At 34.3% G+C, this 26,608-nt stretch overlaps 2 protein-coding genes and 1 long non-coding RNA gene across 6 annotated transcripts; 2 read left to right on the top strand and 1 right to left on the bottom strand.

The window, feature by feature from the left end:
* The first annotated feature begins 780 nt into the window (after window positions 1-780).
* LOC103405154 (uncharacterized) lies at window positions 781-5,401 on the top strand. The gene is made up of 10 exons (XM_008344118.4): window positions 781-1,062; window positions 1,182-1,286; window positions 1,650-1,711; window positions 1,790-1,873; window positions 1,976-2,007; window positions 2,140-2,221; window positions 3,447-3,675; window positions 3,867-4,094; window positions 4,271-4,563; window positions 4,687-5,401. Exons 1-10 carry the CDS (start codon window positions 1,036-1,038, stop codon window positions 5,036-5,038), a joined length of 1,494 nt encoding a protein of 497 aa, XP_008342340.2. The 5' UTR covers window positions 781-1,035; the 3' UTR covers window positions 5,039-5,401.
* Window positions 5,402-6,063: 662 nt separating this feature from the next.
* LOC103405290 (transcription factor JUNGBRUNNEN 1-like) lies at window positions 6,064-8,742 on the bottom strand. The gene is made up of 3 exons (XM_008344263.4): window positions 8,482-8,742; window positions 7,429-7,742; window positions 6,064-6,892 (listed from the first exon to the last, which is right to left on the bottom strand). Exons 1-3 carry the CDS (start codon window positions 8,681-8,683, stop codon window positions 6,488-6,490), a joined length of 921 nt encoding a protein of 306 aa, XP_008342485.2. The 5' UTR covers window positions 8,684-8,742; the 3' UTR covers window positions 6,064-6,487.
* An 11,912-nt stretch (window positions 8,743-20,654) lies between these two features.
* LOC108173049 (uncharacterized) lies at window positions 20,655-25,442 on the top strand. 4 transcript variants are annotated; one of them, XR_011578355.1, is made up of 6 exons: window positions 20,655-20,982; window positions 21,078-22,371; window positions 22,581-22,692; window positions 24,203-24,269; window positions 24,379-24,443; window positions 25,081-25,442. It is a non-coding gene; the product is annotated as an uncharacterized lncRNA (long non-coding RNA). The 4 variants fall into 4 exon arrangements; XR_011578354.1 differs by having other exon boundaries at window positions 20,663-21,132; window positions 22,283-22,371; XR_003770969.2 differs by having other exon boundaries at window positions 20,655-22,371; window positions 24,247-24,269.
* Window positions 25,443-26,608: the final 1,166 nt, after the last annotated feature.

Here is a 26,608-nt window from a genome sequence, read left to right as displayed (position 1 = left end):
AAAGAAGATTGATATCAAGTGCCGAACAATAACAAAATTAGGATAGGCAGTTTGATTTGATTTACGCGGTTTTTATACAGGCTAAAACGAACCAAACTAAATTAATCACGATTCAACTTTGTTTGTTGTACTATTATTGGAAACTCAACAAAATCAATAAAATTGATGGAATTGGGCCCTTTTTTGGACACCTCTAAAGTTAGTGGGCTTACAAATTTAGGATGGACCGGCCTATAACCTGAAACAGATTAATAAACTACTGAATACGTGATTCAATTATCTAATGACTACAAATCGAAAACATCAAGCATCCAAATGCATACTATCTGGTGATCTGTACTTAAAAGAACTCGACAACCTATGCTATATTAAGAAAATGACTTACATTATACGAGTATACCACTATGGTGAGTCTTGTGCATATAAATTAACATCATGTATAAACTTTTATCCATCTATAATTATTTTATTAACATACAACGTCATGTAGAAATATACTCGTACCATGTAAAATTTTCTTGTATATTTGGCCATAAAAGTACATTCCAATAGGAAATGAATCGTCTCCGGATCCCTTCCATCAAATCCACCCAATCAATCAATCTCGACCCTTGAAATTTGATCCAATGACTACAAACAGAAAGCTCTTTTAAAAATTATAATAACTTTAACCGTTTTATCAAATTTTAAAGATTCAAATTAAGTAATTGGGTGGACTTGATGGAAAGAGATCGGGATGAGAGTCTTACTAGACAAGTAGTAATAGTTTGGGATGTGAACTGAAAAAACCGAAGCGACAAGAAGCAAAGTCGGAGAAAAGATTAGTCAAAAAGCAAAGCACTATTCTTCATATTTTAATTTTTTCTTAAATGCGTGTCGAAAACTTAGAAGGCATCATCGTCGTTCACCTGCTAGTCCGAGAAGCAAACCTACCAGCCTTCTGAACGACTGAAAAAACCTCATCCGATACCAAAAATCCCTTCAAAAATTCACCGAAATTCTCAGGCTTTCGATCATCTCGATCCACCCATTTCCATGGCCACCATTAATGGCGCCTCTCCGGTCAGTCCCTCTCTCTCTCTCTATTTACTTTTTCTTCCATTTATTTATGTATGTATGTATCGAATTTTTATTTTTTATATCCGCGGGTTAGCTAAATTCTGAATTTTGCGATCGAGCAGCGAGCTACGGACGCAGAGAACAGCTTGGAGAAGATCAAGCGTCAGCTCGCATCGGGTTCGGGTCGGAACTTGTTGCAGGGTCCACTTCTCAAGCGATCCGAGACTGTACGATCCTCCGTACCTCCCTTTTTTTTTCTGTGATTTCTATGTTTATTTTTAGGATTAATTTCTGGGTTTTGCGAAAGTTCAGGTTTTTTTTTGTTGGGTCAATTTCGAATTTCGATTCTGTTGGATTTTTATTGCAGAAATTATAATGCGGATTACAGAATGTTTGATTAATTTAAGGTTTTATAAGCTCCGGCTGAATTTACTGAAGTTCAGTAATTTCGAAATTTTGATGAATCATGCTTGAAAGAGTTCGAATTGGAAACTGAACACTGGGGGTGGTTTTTGTTAGTTGGTCTGTGTGGTGCTCTTTGTTCTGCAATCTGGAAATTAGCTTATGTGTTGTGTTTTTTACTTTAACAGCTGAGAAAATGGAACGAGCGGTGGATGATCTTAGACCCGACGACAGGGAGAATGGAATACAAGTTAGTTTTGCACTGACATTCGCTTCAATTCAAGTCTTATAAATGCATTGACCAACATTATACCTTGTTATGATTTAGGATTAGGAGAAATGAGCCGACTGTCAAGGGAACCATTCTATTTGATGCGAATAGCACAATTACCCTATCTCCAGTGAACTTCCAGTAAGACTAACGCTTTTCATAATATCACGTTTTGTACATTAGTCATTCAGCAGGCTTTAATTTGATTGGTTATTAACGTATTTTTTTGGTTTGTGGTTTCAGTGGGTTGCAAAAGTATGACGGTTGCTGCTTCTGTATCCTCTGTTATTTTCTCTAGTACTTTTATTTGATGTTGAAAACAAAGTGAGGTTGTATCTTATAACTGCTATAGAAAACAGGCACTCTTGTAAAGCTGGACTTTCGTACTTCTTAACTATATTCTTTAGATATTGGGACCCCGCAGAAAAAAGACTACTTCCTTTGTGCAGAGACTCCTGGGGCAGCTAGAGCTTGGGTAGCAACGCTGCAGTAAGTTCTTTCCCTTTACAATATGTTGTGGCTATTGCGTAGATGTTATATATTGTACAGTTTTGTTTTTTGTGCCTCTTATAAATACTTTATAAGCTCTAGGATGTATCTTTTGAAGATATTATATGCTGCTGGTCCAAATGAGAAATTAGCTAACATAGGTATCTATCGATGTGTGGTCGGGGAAGTAACAAGGGGATTAGAATTTGAACTTTTCTATGCTTAGGGTCTAATTTTACTCTGAAGACTTATTCTTAATGTCCCAATTTAGTTTTAATACTCTTTTCAGATCATCCTTCACATGCGGTTTGCCATTGTGAAGTTGGCATTTTTTTACAGGCTCAAATGTATTTGCTTTTCCATGTTTTCCTCGTTTTTAAGATGTATATTAGCAAGTTATTTATCTTAAAATTTGACATCAGGAGAAAAAAAAAATGTCTCTTAGCATCTGATGTTGCTTCGCTCAAAAGATATTATTCAAGCATCATATGGATATGGTTGATTTATATTTTTGTATAATGTCTTTGAAACATAGGGTTGGAGTATATAATATGGGTAAAATAAAACTGTTTATTGATATTGGATTTGATAAGTATCAATACAATGAATTGTTTCAAGATGTATCCTAATTGACATCATAACTAAATTCATTCGAGTGATACATGTATCCACTAATTTAACATAGATCCAAGATATTTCATTGAATCATTGATAAAGAGATTAGGTGTGGCCTTTGAACCAAACTTTTATCGAAAAAAATTGTGTAGAAAGAATCGTGAAAGATGGAAAGATCCTTCGTATTGAGTCATACCATTCCATTATATTGAGGAGATAAAGAAATAGATCAAAACGATTGGTCGTGTGTCAGTCTTTCAAGGAGGATGAAAAATTACATATTATATATAACAAAGTTGTGGTCCTTTATATAAAAAATTACATATTATATATAACAAAGCTGTGGTCCGTTGTATATCATTTGGATGGCGATTGATGGTCTCAAGACTGAAAATTTCTGTTGCTATAGTGAAATAAGCAAATTATGTCCCATGCATATAATTTGACTATAATTCCACTCTCTTTTCCTTTATTTCCCTTTTATTTCTTATATGATATATGGCGACTCATTTCAATTAAGACAAGATTAAGCATAAAGTTTCCGGTATTTAATGTTTCATCTAATATTGTCTTCTTTTGCTCTTTCTCATTTTTTGCCTCTGAAAATCAGAGCAACACAATTGGTTCTAAAGGCCCACAAAGAAGCTGTGAATTCCTTGAGTGGCAATGGCTCTGCAAAACTAGGAACGGTAGCAGCAGTAGTTGCTGCTGCCAATTCAACTGCTGCGGAGAGTTCTAAGGAAATCGAGGCAGCAATGCACATTTCTTTGAGAAATGCCTTGGGAATGATAACCAATAAGCCAACTGATGGTCCAATGGATGATTTTGCAATTATGAAGGTACTCTGCTTGTGATCTAATTCTGTTCTAAAAAATGAATTAAAGTACAGTGCCCTATCTTCATTTGAAATGCACTTTACAGTATAATTTGTTAAAGAATGATATTCTATTTCAGTCATTTAAATGTAATTTCTCTTTGGGATTATTATGTTCACCTAGCATCCTTGTGACTGTGCCTCTGTGTCCTGTAGGAGACACTTCGGGTCAAAGATGACGAACTACATAATTTGGCTAGGGACCTTCGTTCACGCGATTCAACAATTAAAGAAATAGCAGAGAAATTAACTGAGACTGCTGAAGCTGCTGAGGCTGCAGCCTCTGCAGCTCATACAATAGATGAACAAAGGAAAATTGTTTGTGCAGAAATTGATCGCTTAAAAAGGGATTCAGCGAAGCAGCTGGAATCTTCGTTGTCAAAGGTATTGATGAGCTCTGCTACATCTTAAATGTGTAGTCATTTGAATAATAATTGATCTGTTTTCTTTTCCCCTTCCACTACTATATATTCTTAATTTGGAAAATGAAAAGCTGAATTTTGTTTGAGAGAACTTTTTTATTGTCCTACTTTATTTATGGCTTTTGTTTATGTTTATAGCTAAAAGATTCCGAAGAAAAGGTTGCGACCTTGAGCAAAGAAAGAGACCAATTGACTAGGCAGAGAGATTCTGCTCTCCAAGAGGCACACATGTGGCGTTCTGAGCTTGCGAAAGCCAGAGAGCGTGTTGTGATATTAGAAGCAGCTGTTGTGAGAGCAGAGGAGAAGGTCAGGGTTACGGAGGCAGATGCTCAAGCTAGAATAAAGGAGGCTGTGCAGAAAGAATCAGCTGCGCTGAAAGACAAGCAAGAACTTCTGGAATATGTGAATACGTTGCAAGCGCAACTTAAAAGGTTTGGTACCTTCTGTCTTTTACCCAATATATAAGTTGCTCGGGATTATTATGCATTGAATCCTTTTTGTCCCTTATCAAGTTATCATCAATGTTGATTAATCAACCTTTTTCCCATTAACAGACATCACACTGATACAAAGCAAGTGTTTGAGGAGAAGTCTGAGTCTATTGGAAATACACCCCTGACTAAACATGTAGACTTGTCCCAAGGAAATGTTGATAAAGCATGCCTCAGTGTTTCTAGAGCAGTTCCGGTAGCAGGGGAGAGTGTAGTTCACATGGCTGAGGGTCAAGTCAACCTACGGCCAGTAGGTGACGGTGAATGGAGTGATATTCAGGCTCAAGATGCAAGGATAGCCGATGTAAGAGAAGTCGCCTCCCAATCAGAAGCAAGTAGCTTGGATATTCCGGTTGTCAGCCAACCAACTGGTAATCATCATGAGCAAGGAGTGGACTCTTTTCAACAGCCTTGAAAATGAACTGATACATTTGTAGAGCAGAAAACTTAAACATTGTAAGGCGTGCAGCAAACTATAGAAAAGTCAATTATAGGACAGATGTGAACTTCGTCGGTGTATTCTTTTTACCCTTCGTTCAACAAATCAAGCTATTGGCAGGCTGCTTCTGCGTAGAGCATTGTATGCGCCCGGTGAGTTGTGTCGAGTATTTACAGAAACAGAAAAACATGTAAGGCCCATCTTTGTGTGTAATGAGTTCCATGTGATCTAGCTGAGCGCATACAAAAATCCTCCTGATTGTGTCAATATTGTTGTGGTACTCCATTCCTTCTTTGATATGGAAATTTTATGCGTGGAGCTTCTCCGTTTCTTCCCCAATTATCTATCAGATTTTTGCAGGAACCTAATTTGAAAATTTATGCATGAAATCCGTAGTTTGTTCCAACTTGCTGGTTTCATTTAATCCTTTACTTTTCTTTGTCTTCTCCTTTATGTGGCGTTTTATGATATTTTTATTATAAATATAGAAAATTGTTATTAGCATTTTAAAATTTATTGTTCGCTCTAAACTTTTTATTTAGAAAGAAAAATACGTTTATGAATAGTGCACAATGAGATTTTGAAATGCTAATAACAATTCTCTATATATATGCAATATTGAGGGAGGAAAATGAACTCAGGACCTTGAGCACATATAATGAATGTTTTAACCAACCGAGCTAGAAGCTCTTTTTGATGTTTTTGTTTTGGTATGCCTGGTACAACCAAGAAAGCGAACCTAGAAATTGTTCTCCCAAACAAGAAAAATAAATAAATATAAATTTTGAAGCTAACTATGTGTTGTGTAGATAAAAGTTAGGTCAGTTTGATCATAAAACAGTTCTGCAACTTCTACTCAAGTTTGAATCTTCATTCTGAAAGTTGTCGTCAACTAGAAAAAACGGCTTGTAAAAATAAAATCTTACTTGTAAGGCAAACTTCATTAAGTTTTATTCAAGAATGGAATACGTACATTAATGAGGATAGGATGCAAACAGAGGACCTCGATAAAAATTATGTATGGTTAATGCAGTTGTGGAGAAGTATACATTCTTATTATTTATACATGACAGTCGCTGCAATGTTATTACAGTATATAACGAGAGATTTTTCTGTATGTTCATAACACAGAGCAGAACACCACATGTCATTATATAACTGGAGAGATACTTGAAAAAAAAAAAAACTTTCTTCCAATTGTATCATAACATATGATGTTATGCCCGTATCCCGAGCACATTGAAAAATCTCTCACATACAACAAGGTTATGTGCCTACCATGAGACAAGAAAAAAAGGCCCACAAAAAGGAGCAAAAAAAAAAAAAAAAAAAAAAAAAAAAAAAAAAAAAAAAAACAAACAAAGAATAACAGAAAGAAATTAACGAAGCTGCTAAGTGCACGCTAACCCTCCAAGTATACCTAGCCTACCTACAGTCATAAACTTGGGACGATGGATCAACAGCCAGCTGAACCACTGGTCTCAGCTCATCCCAGTTTCCATTAGTAAAGAAATCGCCGTCGCTCAGGTTCGTCAAGCTTGAATAAGTTGTTGCAAATGGAGTCGGGTAAGATATAGAGTCCAACTCCCCTACAGCTACAAGCCACTGATTTGCTTCATCCACTTGAACTGGTTTTGGTCTTTCAATGCGTTGGATGACTGAATCTTCGAGTCCGAAGTGTAGCTCACTGCAGTAGCTCCCAGATTCGAAGCTGCATGTTTTAGAACTTGAATCAGTAGGGTTTTGTTTGGTTGTGGATTCTATGCAGTCTGGTGTGTACTTTTTATAAGATGGGATTCGCTTGAAAATTCTGCAGAGTGTCCAAACTTCCTGCAAATCAAATTCACGTAGTTGTACACTGTAATTGGTTTTTGATCACTTTCTATGCATGAGAAGACATAGTACTTAAAAGAAATTTCCCTATATTCATAGGATAATAATGTCTACACCATCAACATGTAGGGGCGGATGTACACGTAGATTGAAAGTTGCCATCTCCCCCCAACCTACGTACATGTGGCTCCATGTAATTGGCTAACAAAATTCTAAACCTTCGCGTAATTATACAAAAAAAGAACAAAAATACTATTCTTACTACATTTTTCGTATGATATTTGTATCACATTTCTAATAGAGATAAGACTAACTTGTATTGGTGGGCCCTATCTGTATTACAAAGGTGATACGAGTGTGGAAAGTGTAGCATTACTCCAATAAAAAATGTGTTATTAGACCCCTCAAATTCAAATTCTTTAATCCAACTCCGCCATTGTCAACATGGCATGAAAATTAACACAGATATATACAAAATCGAGTCCTCAAGTAATTATCAAAAAGCGTAAGAATTATTAAAAAAAAAAACTTACAGCTTCTTCTTGTGTAACGTCGACTTTGGCATTTGGGAACTTGGTAGTTTTTCCATGGCCATTAGGAGGAAGGCGAAACTCATTCATCATCCAATCAGTTTTGGTGCCTTTGCCAGCACTCCCACGGTAGTAGACTAATGATTTCTTGAGGCCAATGCACTCGTGGGGATCTTTAACTGAATATATGGCCTTGTCAATCCCGGTGGCTTTCCAAAATCCAGAACCTGTGACTCTGTTAGGTCTTATGCTGTTCCTATATTTTCTTCCTCTTCTGCAGAAGAAGTAGCACTCTTTGTCCCCCGCACTGCTAACTTCTTCATTGTTACCGGAAAAAGAATATTCGTTCAGTTAATGAAAGATAATGGGCGTTCACACTAAGTACTAGTATATATTATGACAGTAACATATATATAGTAGAGGTGAATAATTTTTCACTTTGACATGACACAATTAAAAGATGACTAGACATGAAATTTATTCCTTCTAACTAATCCTAACATTTCGAGAGGGATTGATATTGATAACTTTCCTTACTCTACAAGTTGGACACAACTTTTTCATTTATTTGTTCATTATAATCTTCATGTGTTTGTATTAGTGTCTGACGTCATACAATGCGACTCACACTACATAAAAATTTCTCAGCATAAGAACGATAACTAGTTTTAAAAGCATTGAACTTAAAAATCTTATTCTCCTAATTACCATATGCTAATTAAGCTGGTTCATTTGCTTAATTTTTGTAAATTCAACCTAAAGGAGAATAGACACTAACCTTGAAAGAACGCATCGCTAATTTTCTTCGGAATTTAACCTAAACCCTAAAACTGTAACTTTAGATTTTTTGTATGTAGCTGTTATATATTAATTTATGTATCGTTTATATATAGCTGTATATAGATATTTCTTTTCAAGATCTATGTGTGTGTGTGTGTGTGTGTGTGTGTATAACTGTAGTAAGATGCTAATTAAGATATAGGATACCATCAGTACACTAGTGAACTAATCAGCTCAAACTAAGTAACTAACTTCTGGAGCCTTGAGGGGTCTTACTTGGAAGATCCCAAGGATCATATTTGTAGATATCAATCTGTTTGATGAGTTCCATACTAATAGCTCTCTTCTCCACCTTCCTCTTTAGATAAAACCCAACAAGCTCCTCATCTGTTGGATGAAATCTAAACCCTGGAAGCATCACTTCCTCTTCATCCTTATCCTTTTCTGATGAATTTCTCACGACCTTTGCCACCTCCATCTCTCTCTCTCTCTCTCTCTCTCTCTCGATTCTATAACTCTTCTGTAGCCTCAAAGTAGAAGCTTAAGCTTGTTATATATAGAACATATATAGAACAATTAATTTTATTTCAGCCCACACAAAATTAAAATAATGAAATTAAAGAATATTAGTTGCGATGTCTCAAGCGGTGGTTGCCATAGTCAAGTCAAGGCATGGAAGAAGTCAATAATTTCATATCCTGGTCCCTCTGCGACTCTGTCCACACATGCATATATGCAGAGGTTCGAGATCCATTTTTCCTTCCTTTGACCCTAAGTTAGATTTTGGTGTTGCCCATTTTTTTCTTTTTTCCTTTAAATAAGTCTTTTATGTACTGATTATGTGTGACTAATACAAAGTGGAAGATGGGTTTTCTTCATAATTCCATCACGCCACGCGTCCGAAAGTTGCTGATGGCAACAATTTTCTGTTTTTTATTTTTTTATTTTTAAAAACCTCAGGATTATAAGGTCATCTCTAATCAAGGGCCGAAAATAACCCGAAAACCTTCTCCAACCGAGGGTTAAGCCATAAGGCTTGTGGGCCCCACTGGGCCAAAACCAACCCCAGCTGGCCAAAAATAGCATAAAATTGTCTCCAACCGAGGGTTAGGCCAAAGGGCTTGTGGACCCCACAGGTAAAAAAACCAGCCAATTAGGCCAGCAGGCTGGCCATCTCCAGCCAGCCAGCCAGCCCACTTTTTTATTTTTTATTTTTATATTCTTTTCCATTTGCCTAGCCCACTTTTTTTTTTTTTAATTTCAAATTTTTTCCTACACCATTTCTCACATATTTTTCACTATTTCATACCATCTTACCTCATTTTATTCCAATTCTTCACATTCCATACTATAGCCCTTTGACCCTCGGTTGTAGATGGTTTTTTGTCACAGGGCTATGTTTGGCCTATGGCCCTCTTGCCCCTCAGTTGGAGATGGTAAGAAATATGGCCCTGCACTGTTCATTAAAATATTAATTTCTTGGAGGGCCAAAGGGCTAAAACGAGCCCTCTGGCCCTCCTTTGCTTGGAGATGGCCTAAGTTATAACTAACCTTATGTTTTACTATATACAAACCAATTCACCAATTTCTCTTTTTTAGTTTGTTCATATAAAATAAAATCTACATAATTTAGAGGAAGATTTTATGTTGAAAGAAAAAGCTCATGGTAATAAATTTGAGCCATGACTTTAATTTTTTTTCCAAATTTAATGTGTTAATTTCTTTTATTTTAATAAAGTTCGTAATCAAGTTATGTTATATATATATATATATATATATATATATATATATATATATATATATATATATAATCATGTCATTACTAAATTTCTCATAAAAATATTAAAGCCCCAAATTTTTCATGCCAATAAAAAAATTATTATTTTTCGAATAAATTATATTGCCATATTTAGTCTAATTTCTCTTACGTGGCTTACACGTCGCACCTGGGAACGAATTATGGCTCCACCACTAAATTTACTACCCACTTTCGTAACATCTTAAGCCATTAGTGTAAGTTATTATATGTATAAGACTCTCTTCATAATTCTATTTTAGTGGTCAATAACGTCACGATGCATGGAACCCACTACATCTTAATGTTTCTCTATCAGATATTTTTCCTAGTGTAGTATTGAAAAGGTATTATACAAATAAAAGAAATAATATATCTTTTCGTGCCCCTCCATTTATATTATGGCACGTAAAAAGATATCTGCTTAAATACGGGACACTTAAAAATTTTCTCCATCATTAGGCTTAAAAAGGCTAAAACATCATAGAAGGTAAAGAAAAACGTGATGTATGACATTTGGTAATTTCGTGGTATGGATGATATTATATAGTATGAAGTCGACTTGAGTGGGCATCACCTTGACTAATATAGGCCACATACCTTTCCCTCTTTCATTGGGACAATTACTAGAAGACTGGTAAAAGACATTATAATTATTGAATAGAGGAGATAGTTGAAAGCTACCATATCTATTTCGTCTAGAATATATATTGACCCATTTTACTACATCAAATATAATTATTTTTATGCCCTCCTATATAGACCAAGCCGTTAGTCTTTTTATTTATTTATTTATTTTCTTTTTGATTAAACGATATTATCTATATTGAGAGGTAAGAGAATGGGGCAGCGGGCTACGCTTCACAGTGGGTCAGCAATAATGTGGTTCAAATTCATTTTTGGTAAGAACCGAACTTAAAACTTCTCATTTACAAATAAAGAGAAATATCATTAGACCGTAGTACTAAGTGGCATCGTTAGTCTCGTTAAACACATAATTTGGACGATATAATTGTGTTTCTTTCATCTTAATGTTAATTTTCTAAATACATACAATAAATTTTTGCGAATTTTAATAAAAAGAGCTTGAATTTAAAAAAAAAAAAGGGCAAAAAATTTATGTACTCAGGAAAAAGAAACCTAACAAGTGACAAAGTTGGCAAATTCGAGTCTCCTTCCTCTCCTCCTCGGCTGGCTAATCTGAAAAAAAATAACCTGATAACTTTAACTGACCCTGTTCACCTAAAATCAAACTCTAATTAGCAAATTAGGGAGAAATAAAAACAACAACAACAACGACAACCTAATGAAAAGGGGGAACACAGTCAGTCAAACTGTCAATTAAAGTTAGCAAACCAGAATCTCCTTCCTCTCCTCCTCAACACATCCAAAAACAGATATTACTATATTCGGCCTATGCGCTGGTTTTCTGGTTTACAGTTTTTGTTTGTCTCGTTGTTGTTTTTATTTTTATCATTAAATAAAATTATTAGAATACTTTTTATTAAAATTCAAAATTTTAAAACATTTTTATTATTTTTTCTTAAATTTTTTTAAATCAGTGAGTCAAAATATTCGTTTTGAGCTACGTGAGGGCGAGGAGTGGCGGCCGCCCCTCCCTTCGCCAAAAAAAAAGGAGAAAAACAAAAATTTGTGCAAGTATGTTCACCTACAAACAAAAATTCCTCACCCACACACACACACACACACACATATTATATATATCTTATTTTTGTTAGTTAGAATGTCTTCTATTTCACCACTCCATTTCCATCTTGTATTTTTTCTGTGTCTGAAGTTGTCTCATTCTGTCACCACCTACAAATAGAAGCGTTCATGAACTGTTGATGTGGCATGTGCATTTTAGTAATTTTAGCGAAATAGAAATTTCTACTCCATATATACTTTCACGAAAGCTTGAGCATATCAGACTAGTTAGTAACATAGAAAGTCAAATGTGATCCGCACACCAGCACACCACAGAATGGAAAGAAGAAAAATATAGTACATAGACAAAAAAAAAGAATACGATAGAGACACAAAATGGAGAAACGATGAGAAAAAGTTGATAGTTTTTTAATGGCCAAAACTGATTTCAAATTCTCAAGTCAAACATGCATTGCAGCGTCAATAATTTAATTCATTTTTAAATGAAATAATTGAAGATGTTAACCTCGAAATAATAATTGAAGAAAAATCCAAGTCAGGTCTGGTTAGAAGCTTCTTCTTCGAGGCCACGTCAAGAACCCTACAAATCGGGTAGAAATTAGAACAGTGTTTCTGGTAAGGAAGTTAGAACAGTCTCAGCTTCCACGTAACCTTCTCTCTTTTGATTTCTTAATTAAAAAACGATCCAATTGAAAAATGGAAGGGATATTTCCATAAAAAGGATTATGGCTTCTTGAAAATTGCACCCCCAAATTTCCAAAAGTGTTTGTGACCTAAGTTTTCTTTTAATTATATATGCTTTGACTAGAAAATGATTGCTGAGCAAAGAAAATGAGTGCTTTTACTAGAATAAGAGGATGGTATTCATTGTACATGTGTCTAATTTCTGAATAATGAGATTTTTACAGAACAAGAGAATGGTAAGACTTCGATTATATTAATACACAAATGTAGAATAACCAAACTATGGAAGCCTCTTTCTTCAAGTATGTGATGGGAAATTCATAAGTTTGGCCTAGGGGTGGGCGTGGATTGATTTGAGTCGGTTTTAGGCCAAAATCGAAACCAAACCAACCTAGTTGGTTGGGCCAAAATTGCAAACCAAAACCGACCAAGCTGGGTTTAAAACCGATCAAGTTGGTTAACCGACAGTGGTGGGTTGGTTTGGGTCGGTTCTTGGTTTGTGTGAAGCGGTAAATACATAACAATTTTCTCCCCCAAAAGCTATAGAACATAGCACCAATATGAGTGATTACTCAAAAAAAGTACAATGAAGCAGCCCAAGGAGAGCACCAAAGCAGTAACTGATGCCTTCTCCAAATGGTCCCCCAGTTGTTCTCGAAAGGGACTCTTAAACTAATTATTTTCATGTGGTGGAAACACAGCAACTCGTAAATAACTAACCATTTATATTGTTACACGTATTAATTATGATTAAGAAAATAAAATTAAATATATGCGGGTTAATTCGGCTAACTGCACGCTAAGAATTTTGAGAATCGATTTCCGAACCGATTAAAGTCAGGACAATTTGGTTTAACCACCAAAAATTGAAAAAAAAAGAAAAAAAAAACAAACCAAACCAAGCCGCATACGCGGTTCACTCAGCTTTTTTTTTAAATGCCCAGCCCTAGTTTAGCCAAATGAAAGGCAAGTCAAAAGGCCCTTCTCTCTTAGGGTAAGCACATGTGAGAAATATATAAAAAAAAAGTCCAGAGAAGACGGTGAGAGAGATGTAGAAGACATATGTATACAGAAAGACACCTACAATAAAAACTGAATTTACTTTCACTTTTAATATTTTAGTTCTTATTTATTTTTCTCTCTCACATTACCCTTCACCCTCATCTCGTCTTATTTCAAGCACAATAAATAAAAATTATATTAAAAACTAAAAATAAAATAATTACCAAACGTGACCTTAATTGCTTAATTATTTCTTGCATGCTCATATGCAATGCATTATTATTATTTTTGGATGATCATATATATATATATATGTATGTATATATATATATATATTCTTAAAAATGAGGACAACTAGCGGCAAGCTACAGTATCTACTCATTTCGGAGGCCAGGAAGACTCACAGAGGCATTTCAACACCTATCCCTAGCTATAAAACTGGCTTCCACAAAACAAAAACAAAAACAGAGGCATATCAGTATGCATAATTTTGTAGCCAAATAAAAGGAAAACATATACGCTGTACATTGACTTTAACGGGCGGGTGACAAGGGGCCATAATGGAAATAATGAGGATATATATATATATATATATATATATATATATATATATATATATATATATATATATCTCTTCGAATGTACGTAGGAGCTTATGTATCATATCAGCAAATAGTTAGATATCCCTATCTTGGAATGTACGTAGGAGCTTATGTATCATATCTGCAATAGTCATATAAAATGAGGAGAGCTCTAGCTACGATTTTCCCAACGACTTATAGAATTCTGGTAATTGTGTGAAAAGGTTTTTGTTTTCCTTTTCTCCCTGATCGAACCATCATTAATTATCTGATCTGTGTGGACGCTGACCTTTAAGCTGTGAAACGTCTCAATTCAAAGATGTTAATGCATGTGTTGGTATCCAATAGACTGTCAGATATTAGCATTGAAATCTAGCAATCGTTTGAATATGCATGTAATATCCAGAACAAAAACCCTTGGGTTACAGACTTACAGTAAATAGTGAAAGACAGTGATCTTGCAATACGCTCAAGGATGCTGGTCCGCTAGCAAAAAATTTCGGGAGAAAAGGCTTTTTCGATTTCAATGACAACAACAAACATATTTGATCAGTATGCGAATAAGTATGGGACGACTTTTCACGAATAAGTTCCACAAAGCTCCATTTCATAGTAAAAAACACTTAAACTGTCATTTGATTTGCGATTTGCGAATTTGGATTATGGTAATGAGTATGCGATACTATTCCGATGTTTATGTAAAAATATTGTTGGGAATGTGACACTTGCCAAGTGAGTATGAACTTCACATGCAGAGGGAATTTCATACATTTTTCTTAGGAAGACTTTGGATGCTGTCCCTATCTATCAATATTATTTGACTGAAGTGTTGTTGGTTTTTAATTTTTTATCTAAGTCCCTGAAATTAATGTGATAATTTATTTCTGTTTATGTTACTATATTTTTTAAATTAAAAATTGAAATTTATAGTTGTTTATGTTAATGAGATTTTAAATAAAAACCCATAATTTGTGGGATTAAAAATATTAAAATATAAATATATATAAATAAATAAATATATATAAATATATATAAATAAATATAAATAAATAAATATATATAAATATATATAAATAAATATAAATAAATAAATAAATATATATATATATATATATAACATGGGTACATTCATCAAAATTAACAAAAAAAATATTATTGTACCAAAACATGGGTACATTCTTCAAAACCAAACAAAAAATAATAATAGACATTAGACTTAATAACATTAGTAAATTTATTCGATAAAACTTGACATGAATACATTCTCAAATCAAAGAAAAAGAATCTACCCATATAAGTTTAAAAATGGATTAGAAAAAATTGAATAGATTTTATATAAAAAAAAATGGTAATTTTACATATAACAAATTGGTATATTTAAGAAGAGGTACATTTTGAAAAAATTACATGAATGGGTATACATAAGATTAAATTTTTTTAAACATTTATTAAAAAGCTAATAGGTACAAACCTATTCTAATTTTTTATTTATTTTGGAAATGTTTTGGATTAAAAATTAGTTAGGAGTTTAATAAAGGTGTGAGTATTAAAATCCTAAATCAATTATTAATTTTTATTTTAAAAAATTATGTAACTGACATGTAAATTCATTATTACATTAATGCTAGAGACTTGGATCAAAATCTGAAAACTAATAAGGTTTTAGTCAATGAACATTAGTAACTAGGGACCGGATACTAATTTTTCATTTTCCTTAATTACCTTGGGAAAATTTTTGTGCATTGTTTTTGTGCAAAATTACTGTAAAAGTAAGTGACACACCCCCGGGATCGAGGCATGCTGGCCGTCACGTGAGGGTGACGTAGCCATGTGCACAATGCGGAAGCAATAGGGATAAGAATATACGAATAAATGAAAACCGAAAGCTACTAAAGTGCACTAATAAACAAGAAGTGTTAAGAGTGAGATACAAAAGTAAATACTCCTAATCATAGCATAGAAAGTCTAGGTGCAGTCCAGTAGGACAAGTACTAATTATACAGTACCAGAAGATGTCCTACTAAATATATAATTTGTCAGAACAGCCGAAATCCTCAAACGCCACCAATAACAAGCCAACCTAAAACCTGGAGGGACGCAAAACAGAAAACGTGAGTGGGCAAAAAAATAAATGTTTTACAAAACCATTTCATCATTAAAATGCTCTAACCCCTCGCTGTAAAACATGTATAGATTTTCCCAGAAATAGAATATAACATATACATCAACATATATATAATTAACTCAATTCAAATCATGCTTCACATAACCATATTCATAAGTATGCCATGCCAAAACATAAAATAGAATAAATAATTCAGGTGAGAATAATTTCATGGAAGATAACATATTAGCCAGAACCCCTGCATAAGTCTGTACGGCTGAATTCATAGCTCATTAGTCAATCTAGCCGGAGTCATTACCATGACCTATACGGCACTACACTGCACATAAGTCGAAACCACTAAAAAAAGTCTGTACGACAAGACTGGGTGTAATATAATTATGCTTAATACTACTCTCTCATGATAGCTGTGTGATAATTCGCTAGTCACTTACGAGTCGGAACCACCTATGATGGTCTGTACGACAGGACTGTGCACCTAAATTGGATCCAATGTGAGCATATAGTGCGGGATGTAACATTATAAACAGGCATGTGCCATATCTCTGGCTAAATCACAATCACCCTAGGTGCAGGTTTATGAGCTTCACTTTTCTCAATCACAACTTTAATCACATTCACAATTTATAACTCACCTGGGCTTACCTGAGCGTCCACAGCACCACAATTATATATATTATGCATCATATACCAATTCACATACGAAATATAAATTTATATGCATGGCATTCAAGGCATACTTTCATTTAACCGCATTTTCTGGGAAAATATCAAGTATATAAATATTTACTGAAAACCAAAAGCCCACTCACTGATATGTCGAAAGGTCGTAGGCCCCAAGTCATCCTTGACTGCGCTCATCCTCGGAATAAGCCTCCCCTTTTATGAGCCCTAAAACCCACGGGATTCGCCGAAAAACTCCTTGATATTCCGGCCAAACCTGCAACTCGTCGAATCTCACTATTCCGACGTCCAAAATCTTCCAACGAACCACTTCTAGCCTCGTGAGGACCTCCTTAAGCTACTTAAAAATGGTACCATTTGACTTGTATGAGCCTAAAGAACACAATGGTGTCCTTTAAACCCTCGATCTGCAAGCTTCCTTCTAGATTTGATGTTGGTCCGTACGTGAGGGAAGGAGAGAGAGTGAGTCTAAGGGTGAGAGAGCACGGGAGAGAAGTGAGAGGAAGAGTTTGTGTGCGTGTGAGTGGTCCACGTGGTCACCAACCAAAACCACAAAACAAATTTCCAAATTTTGTTCCAAAAATTAAGGAAAATGCAAGTTTGGACCACCATTTACATGCATAACACACCACAATGCTCACATCCCAGGGTAAAATAGTCAATTCACGTCATCGATAATTTATTTTGGGACGGGCTGTGACAGTGAGTGACAAATTTTTTATTCCCATTACTGTAAACCAAGCATGGAAATTGGACAAATACTTTACACTATGTTTGGATGAAGAAATTTAAGATTACTAAAGAATTTTAAAATGACGGTAATTGAAATAACGAGACTTTATTTTCTAGAATTTGTGAATTTTCTTGTTTGGTTAACCTAAAAGAACAATGGAATTGAATATGGAATTTGTTAGTTTTAAACTCTCAATCATAAAAATTGGGAAATGACACCTATTTACATGGAATTTAAACTTGGGAATTGGAGGTGCCAAATTCCAAGTTTTTTTCTATGCATAAATTCTAAATTTCTATGTTTATGAAGCCAAACAAAGGAATTGGTGCATGTCAATTTGTAAATTCTGACTTTTATCCAAATTCCAAGTTTATTTCCTTCATCCAAACATAGTGTTATGGTCTCATTTCCTACTGTTTGAGTTTCCATATAGATATGTGAATGAAAATCTTCCATTATCTTCTCTAAATAGACATAATGAAAAAAAATATATATATATATATAAATTTTTTTTTTGAAGAAGAAGAATGAAAAAATTATGCATGTTCACACTATTTTAATAAAGGAAAAAAATGCCTAGTTCCAACTGTTATTATCGCGGCAGCATCAGACATCAAAAGAAGTATACATGTTCACACTATTGTTTAGAAGTGTTTCTCACTACAATTATCAACGGATCAGCTAAAAAAAATTATCTAACCATGCTTTTTCTTACCACCATTTTTTCCACCCTTTGAAACCTTAACGTGAAAATTTAATACCCATATCCCAATATTTTAAAAGGTGTTGGGCACTAGTTAAGCGGCGGACAGGGGACTAGTTGCTAAGCGGGGGCCTAGTTGTTATTGTTAATTAATCTTATTATATAGCATGCAAGTAAATGTTTATTTATACTTAATATATATATATATATATATATATATATATATATATATATATATATATATGTGTGTGTGTGTGTGTGTAATTGTATTGAGATAACAATTGCAAACTAGAATGATATATAAATTATAAAGTACTTGAACATATTAAAAACATGAGAAATAATCATATAATGACTGTTCGTCTATATCCAATAAGTCTCTCTTACAATTTATTGAAAAGATAAAATGCAAAATGAAAGTTATCTATTTTCTATATAAGTTAGATTTGCGGCCTAGGCGATTTTGAAGGGTCTAAGCGCCCTTTCTTATTTTTTTAAATGTTTAGTGATTAATTGTGGCGTAGCTAGCTACCTAGCATCGAGATGGTGCCGAAACGGTCCGCGCGAACCCTTAGAATACTAGTCACAACACGCAAAGTCGAAATATATCTCATTCATTGGGAAACTAAATGGTCAGTAGTTCCGAAAGGTATTCATGAGAAAGCAATTCTTGTATTTTGGGTAACATAGACTTGCTGGTTCATCAATCTTCATCAAAATGTAAGCAATTAAACAAGACTTCTTATATCGACAAAAAAGAAAAACAAGACTTCTAATATTGCTGCTGCTTGATCAGTTTTTACCATTCAATTAACAGACATTTAACATAAAATCAATTTTGGACTAGATTTTCTAACGAATTACACCACGAGAGTTTAAATCCTTATTTTATTTACCACGAGGGTTATCTTCCGATTATCTTATCATCACAAGGACCGTTTATTCAATTAAGCCTTTTATTTTTGTGTTTGAAACAAAGGGTAAGCACATGAGAGAAATATAAAAGAGTAGAGAGAAGACAGTAGAGAAACGTAGAAGACATATGTATAAAGAAAGACACCCAAAATAAACTGAAAACCAAAACTATTTCCAAGTTATTTTCACTTTCAATATTTTGGTTTCATTCTTATTGTTTTTACCCCTCTCTCGCATTACCCTTCACCCTCATTTCCTCTTATTTCAAGCACATAAATAAAAATTATCTTAAAAACTAAAAGTAAAATAATTATCAAACATGACCTCAATTGCTTAATTATTTTCTTGCGTGCTCATATATAATGCATTATTATATTTTTTGGATATATATCAATATGCATAATTTTCAGCCAAATAAAACAAAAACATATACGCACTAAATTGACTTTAATTGGCGGTCGTATCACATTTGTGAGAACATATGCAATGCCAACAAAACGTGTCAAATTTTGCGACAAGGTGCCAAAACGAAAATAATAGGTTATAATATATATTTATATATATCCCTATCTTCGAGTGTACGTAGGGGCTTATGTATCACATCCGCAATATTCATATATGATGAGGAGTGCTCTAGCTATGATTTTCCCAGAGACTATAGAATTCTGGTATTTGTGTGAAAAAGGTTTTTGTTTTCCTTTTCGGGACCAAACGAGAGAAAAAACCTAAAATCCAATACTACCTGATCGAACCAACATCATTAATTATCTGATCTGTGTGGACGCTGACCTTTAACCTGTAAAACCTCTCATTTCAAAGATATTAATGCATGTGTTTGGTAATCGAATAGACTGTCAGATGTTAACATTGAAATCTAGCAGTCGTTTGAACATCCATGTAATATCTAGAACAAAAACCCTTGGGTTACAGAATTAAAATAAATAGTAAAAGACAGTGATCTTGCAATATAATGAGTATCCATTCCTTTCAATGAAAAAAAAAAACATGTAATTGGTACTATTTGATTAGTATTCAATTAAGTATGGAACGGCTCTTCACAAATAAGTTATGCAAAACTCCATTTTATAGCAAGAAAAAAAACACTTAAATTGTCGTTTGATTTGCCATTTGTAAACTCGGATTATGGTAATGAGTATGAGATACCATTCCGATGTTTTTGTAAACATATTGTTGGGAATGTGATACGTACTTGCCAAATGAGTATGAACTTCACATGCAAAGGGAATTTCATACATTTTCCTTACTTACCTTGGGAAAACTTTTATGCATTGTTTTTGTCCAATTATCTATTCTAAAATTGAGGAAGGATTTGACTGTAGCTTAGCTACAGTCAAAATTTTGCCCTTTGATTTTGCTTTATTTGCGCCACTACCATCGTATCTGTGGTTGAGTTGGAGGGTAATTATATAAAATTAGAAGGGTAATATTGTCTCTGAACAGCTTTCAAGATATTTACAGTTTTGCCAGTTTTGTTGTGAGATGGGCCCTTGCATTATTTACATATCTGCCATTTTCGAGAGACGTGGGTTGCAGAGACGGAGAGGGGTATAGGCGTGGGATGGCAGGGAGGGAAAAGGACAGGGAGGAGTGAGGCTGCCAAAAAGGGGGGTTAGGGTTGATTTTTTCTCCTCAAATCAAGGGTTGGTGTCGGTGATTGAGAGATTGAGAGGGATGGGAGAGAGACAGAAACACACCCATTTGGCCTTCATTTCCCTTTCTCAAACCCTAGCAGCAACAACACCAACTCTAGCCGATCTCTGCAATAGCGTCGGCTCCTGCTTCTGAAAACCAAAACCGCACAAACCTGGCCTCCATTTCTGTAACTGGAGCTTCGTCTCTCTGAATCTAACTCTGAATATCAACAAGGTCTCTCTCTCGCGTATAATTTTGAATTTTTGGAATTTATCTTGGAATTTTGTCTTTGATTCTCCTTTCTGTTTGTGCTTTTACATTTTTGCAAGTCGGCGAGAAGCCGAGCTTAGCTCTTTCTATAGCTCCGTTCTCTCCCATGGCCAGGTATGCCCTCTTTCTCTCACTCTATTGCACTCACAAGCTCACGTTTTGAAAACCTAGCTCCAAAGCTCTAAAGCTCCAAGTTAAGGACTTTTTGAATGCTAATAAAATATAAGAGGCAACAAAGAAGTTGAAATTTCAATTTTTTTCTTGTTTTTTGGTTGGATGAGCATTTAGATGGAGTGAACTCTGCTAGAAGTGAGAACTGGGCTTACCCCAATTTTTATTTTTCAGTTAAAGAACATGGTGATTAATTTCCGTTCTTTTGTTCGGGCATGAAATTGGAGGCTGAATTATTAGGATGATTTGGTAAATTACAGTGAAACCTTTGCTACTCGATGTATGTGTATGCATGATATGTGTATGTGTGATTTTAGATTGTAATGTATCACAATTTTGTGGCATGAAAATTGACATTTTTAGACTTACCCTGTGGTGAGATTTTTGCATGATTTTTTTTTTTTGGGGGTTTGTGGGTTTTTTAGAGATTTATCTGTGAAAGCATTGTTATATGATTTTTTTTAATGTGGGTTTTGATTGTTTGGTTATAATTTTGGGTATCTGTTTTGGTTTTTTGAATCGGTTTTTGTGTAAGTCAAAGTTTTGTGGATGATCGTTGGTTCTGAATGAATCGAGTAAATATATGGCTTTGCTTCCCATCTACTGAAAAGGTTACCCTTCTTCTCTCTACAAATTCCCTTCTAACTGTCCGCACTTTTACAAAACCAAAAACCAATTTTATAAATTTTGATCACATTTTTCTTCAGATTACAGAGAGAGAAAGGGTTGTATATTTTTTCTATATTCAAAGAGAGAGGATTTGAGGTGGGTGGAGTGATGAGTGTTTAGGATTTTTTATGGGAGGGATGAGAAAAGAGTAAAAACGATCAGGAAAATCGAATTCTTTCTCTGAAAGTTCATCAACACTTTGTAAGAACTCCAATTCTTTCTCTCATATTTCATCTGGCTCTGTTAATTTTTGTAAATTTTCAGATTATGGGTCGTTCCCAATTTCCATTTTTCTTTGGGGTTTATGTTGTTTTGATGGAAAAAGGTCGTATTAGCAAATAGATGATATTTCAAAATTACGGTCGTCGGATTCACTTATTTTTGTTCATCTCTAATTTTCTGGATTTTTCCATGTACGTTACAGAATTTACTGACATTTGATAAATGTTAAGCGAAGTTCTTCAATGAATCTCTCAAGGTGCTCGAAGCTGATATTCAGTTCGCCAACACTCTGTAAGAACTCCAATTCTTTCTCTACTTACACAATTCTAAAGCACTGTGTAATAAACAGTGGAATTTTTATTCAGATTGTAGTAATTGCCGTGAAATTTTTCCCCAATATGTTTATACACTTACGGTACTCCAATCTCTCTCTCTCTCTCTCTCTCATTTCTTTTTGGTTTTGGAAATCTCTGACTTTCGATGGTTTTGTTTTCTTGCAGATGTCCATGAATTTTACGGACTTCCTGTGTAATCCTTGCCTCAGAAAGCAATCTCGACGTCGTTGCTGGTGGAGGAACGCCGTCATATGAGCCCCGGAGCACGCTGCTGCTGGTAATTTTACTTTTTTGATTTTATATGAATTTGTTGTTTGTTTGATGAGAAAACATGGAAAACTAGAGAAATTTTTTGAATTTAAGGTTGCTATAACACAAATTCTCACTATGATTTGTGATGGATTTTGGGTATCTTTCCTTTCTTATGCTTTTTATACTACTTGCATCAACCCCTTTTCGTTTTTTGTCTTATCTTCCAACTTATGCCCTCAATGATATTAGATAAGGCGTTTTTAAATTTATTGCTAATATTTTGAACTTTGTGTTGTACTAATGCCATAAGGCATTTTGATTTTTGACATTTTGTTACGTTGGTTGGAGAGTTGGAGACTTTTGCTCTCTTTGCATTTTACTGTGCTGGTTGGAGACTTGCGAACTATTGATTTTCAATGCTATTGCCCTTGGTATTCCTTACAATTATTGATTTTGAGTGCTATTGCTTCCTTTATTCTTTAGAATCGAGTAGTGGAATTTTGAATGAGACAGGATTGTTTGTATGACTTTGTGCTTTCCCATATGGGTTTAATTTTGCACAGCTTGAAATGTTGACATTGTTTTTGTTCATGTAACTTTGGTTCATTTTCGTCGTGGGATGAGATTGGGATCTATTTCTTTGTTTCAGTTTTTGCATATCAAAATTTCGAGAGCTATTTGATAAGAATCAAGCCTGTATAGAGTCAGGTTTTATAACTCAAACCATTTCCAATAGCTATTTGGTAATAGGACGAGTAATTAAAGAGTGAGTTCATATATATGAAATCCTGTTTTAGCTTACTTTTTCCCTTATGAATATTTCTTCATCTGATAGGCTGATGCTTGGGCTACTGAGAATTTTTCCTCGGTACCAAAATGCTCATCTGGCCAAATTATAGGACAGGCGTGCAGTTCTTATTTATTTAATTTTTTCTTTTTTCTCTCTTTTTGGTACTTTTCATGTGTATTCACTTGGGAAAAATACTTTAGTCTTAATGATATTAATGTTGCATGATCTATTTTCTTCTGGAGCCATAAAATCTGCAAGAGGTTTCCAAGTATACAATGAGGTTGCTGGCCTTTCAGGGCTTAACTTCGCTTACACAGATAACACTGCAGTATACCATACAAAGGTTTTTTTATTCCCTTTTTCCCCCTTTTTTGGGATATTAGTTACAAAATCTGTTTGGAGCATAAGTGTGAAACTAACAGGAGGGGTTAGTAAGTTAATTAGTTAATATGATTCTCAATGGATATGAGTTAGAGAACTCATTGCAATTTGCAGAGATTTCCTAAAGACAAAAAGAAAACAATGTTTGTTTTGAGTACTTCTCGCGTCATTGAGGCACAAATGTTGTACCTGCATTAATTAATTTTCTTTATATCGAAATTGAATAAATCTAATTTTCCTCGATATCCAAATGTATTAAAGTAATTGTGATTGAAGTTTGTTTATGTCTGCTTTCCAAGATTCATTTTTTGGTTACCAGATATCTCACTCTGTTTACAAGTGTTTTTTTGTTAACTAAAAAAAGGCTTTTTATTCTTCGGCTTACATGACTTCCTCACAATACCAAAGTACAAGAGAAACAAAGATTGGAGGTAATTTTTGCTCTAACTTCTTTAGAAGTTAACTGACAATAGTTTCTAAGATATGTATTGTGCATTTGGCCAGTGTTAACTACCGAATCGATTAAAAAACATTTTGTAGGGGCTGTGCCGCCGTTCAGTTACTCTTGGGCACTTGAGGAGGTGTGATCATATGCCTCACTTCGGGTACGAGCTCTCACTACTCTGTTTATTTGTTCTCAAAAGATTTGTAATTGATGTTGGAGCAATGTCATTGTAGTACTAATCCCTAAATGTATTTCGTTAATGTAAAGTTTATAGAATACAAAATCAAACTGAAACATTTATTTTACCATGTGTATTCAACTGCTTTGATTTGTTCCTGAATTATATAGAGATCGGTGTGTTCAATTGTGGTTTGCAGAAATTTCTGAAGTAAAATATTCATTAAATGTTTTGTGAAATAGACATTTTTCAATAGGGTAGTTGTGCTGCTGGTTTTTTGATGATGTGCCTGATGTTTATTTTGGATTGAATTTCAACTTCTACATAGATTTATGATTAGTAAACTCTCATGGAAGTTTGGAAATGATAATTTGTTCACGAGCTTATGTGTGCTGTAATTGAGTGTGTTAGCGTTATTTTACTTTTTGTTCAGATGTTAAGAAAAAATTCCTCAACTTTACAAGGAATGGGGAAAGATGAATATACTAATACACTTCGTTTTCTCTTCAATATCAGTGATGATATACTTCGTTTGCATCTTTCTTGATAATATTTTCCCACTTTCCCTTTAAAATATTTGAAAGCATTGCTGATTTTGCGTTTGTATTTACTTTGTTAGGAATTGATATTAGGAGGTGTTAAATGGACCGTTGGAATTGAGTTTCGAGTCTCTGAGGGACATAATGAGATGGGTTATTGATGAAAGGATTTGGAGGAGAAGGTGGACAAGAAACCAGTGCATTGGATGCACAATATCAGTGATGAACACTTTTCCTTATCTTTGTTTAGAAAAAATTTGAAAGAGCCACTGGTTTTGAACGTGCTTAAATGCAAGATTATTTGCAAAATTTTGTTTAAATTTTTTAATGTTTAGATTTTTATTCCATAAAAATTGTGAGAGGAAATATATAATGATAGACAAAAAACTATGTTAAACAAGTTTGGATGGTTTAAATTATAGAATTATTTTGGTTGATGGTAGAGACGGTTTCAAATCCCGCGGCAGAGCGCGGGCATTCTTGCTAGTTTACCCTAAAAGTAAGTGAACAAGTTTCTTATTCCCATTACTGTAAACCAAGCATGGAAATTAGACATACTTTATGGTCTAATTTCCTAATGTTTGAGTTTCCATATATGTGAATGAAAATTTTTCATCATCTTCTCTAAATAGACATGGAAAAGAAAATTATATTTAAAGAAACATTTTAAAGGAAAAACAAAAGTAATTTAGCCAATGATCAATAAAAACTTTACTATTAAGTCATATATCAATGACATATTTTTGTTTTGGACTTAATCAATGATGATATATTTTTATTAATTAGGCATAGGTCAATGATGAATGCCACTTAGGCTCTTAAGTCATTATAAATAGTTATAATTTGACTATTCTATCATTCACTCTCTCTTTCTCTCTCTATAAATGTTATATGGGTTTAAGCTATTTTAAATATGGATTTAGATCATCTTCGGATCAATTTGTGGAGATCCTCCGGGCCGATGGATGTCATCCATTGATACAAATCCAACGGCCAAAATCGCTTATCCTTCATCTTTTCCCCTCAACTCTTCTCTTTCTCCCTCACTTCGAAGTTCTCAACCTAGAACCACCAACTCCTCAAATTCCAAATTAAATTCAACCTCACCTCAAAATCAGCCCCAACATTGCCACAACCCACCCAACCCACAACCACCAATTGCAAGACCCTCACCTTACCCTTACTAAAATCAGCCGCACCACCACCACATCCCTTAGTTGCAAGTCCCTTGACCTTAAAATCTCAGCTGATGTTAATGAAACAACAAAGAGAGGGGTCGTGCAAACCAATGTCTTTTGGCTGCAGAGATCTTTTCATAACTATGGAAGAATTAGAGTGAGAGAAATCTCACAGACGATGAAGAAGAAAGAGATGACAAATAAAAAACTAAAACAGTAAGGGATAGTGAAAATTAAATTAGATTTAGAGCACAAATGACCTGCAATTGAATTTGGGGTTTGTTAACAATAGTGGGGTGTGGGGGTGCAAGGGAGAAATAAGAGTTGAGGGGGAAGAGGATTCGGCTGTTGGATTTCTATTCCTATAGAACTGATCTTGAGATGATCTATATCCAATAAATAGTTAGAATATGTATATTCTATCACTCTC

This window comes from Malus domestica, chromosome 17, assembly GCF_042453785.1.
Source record: "Malus domestica chromosome 17, GDT2T_hap1".
NCBI classification, from domain to species: Eukaryota; Viridiplantae; Streptophyta; class Magnoliopsida; order Rosales; family Rosaceae; genus Malus; species Malus domestica.
Note: the sequence above shows the minus strand (reverse complement) of the source record. Positions and strands in the feature narration are given on the sequence as shown.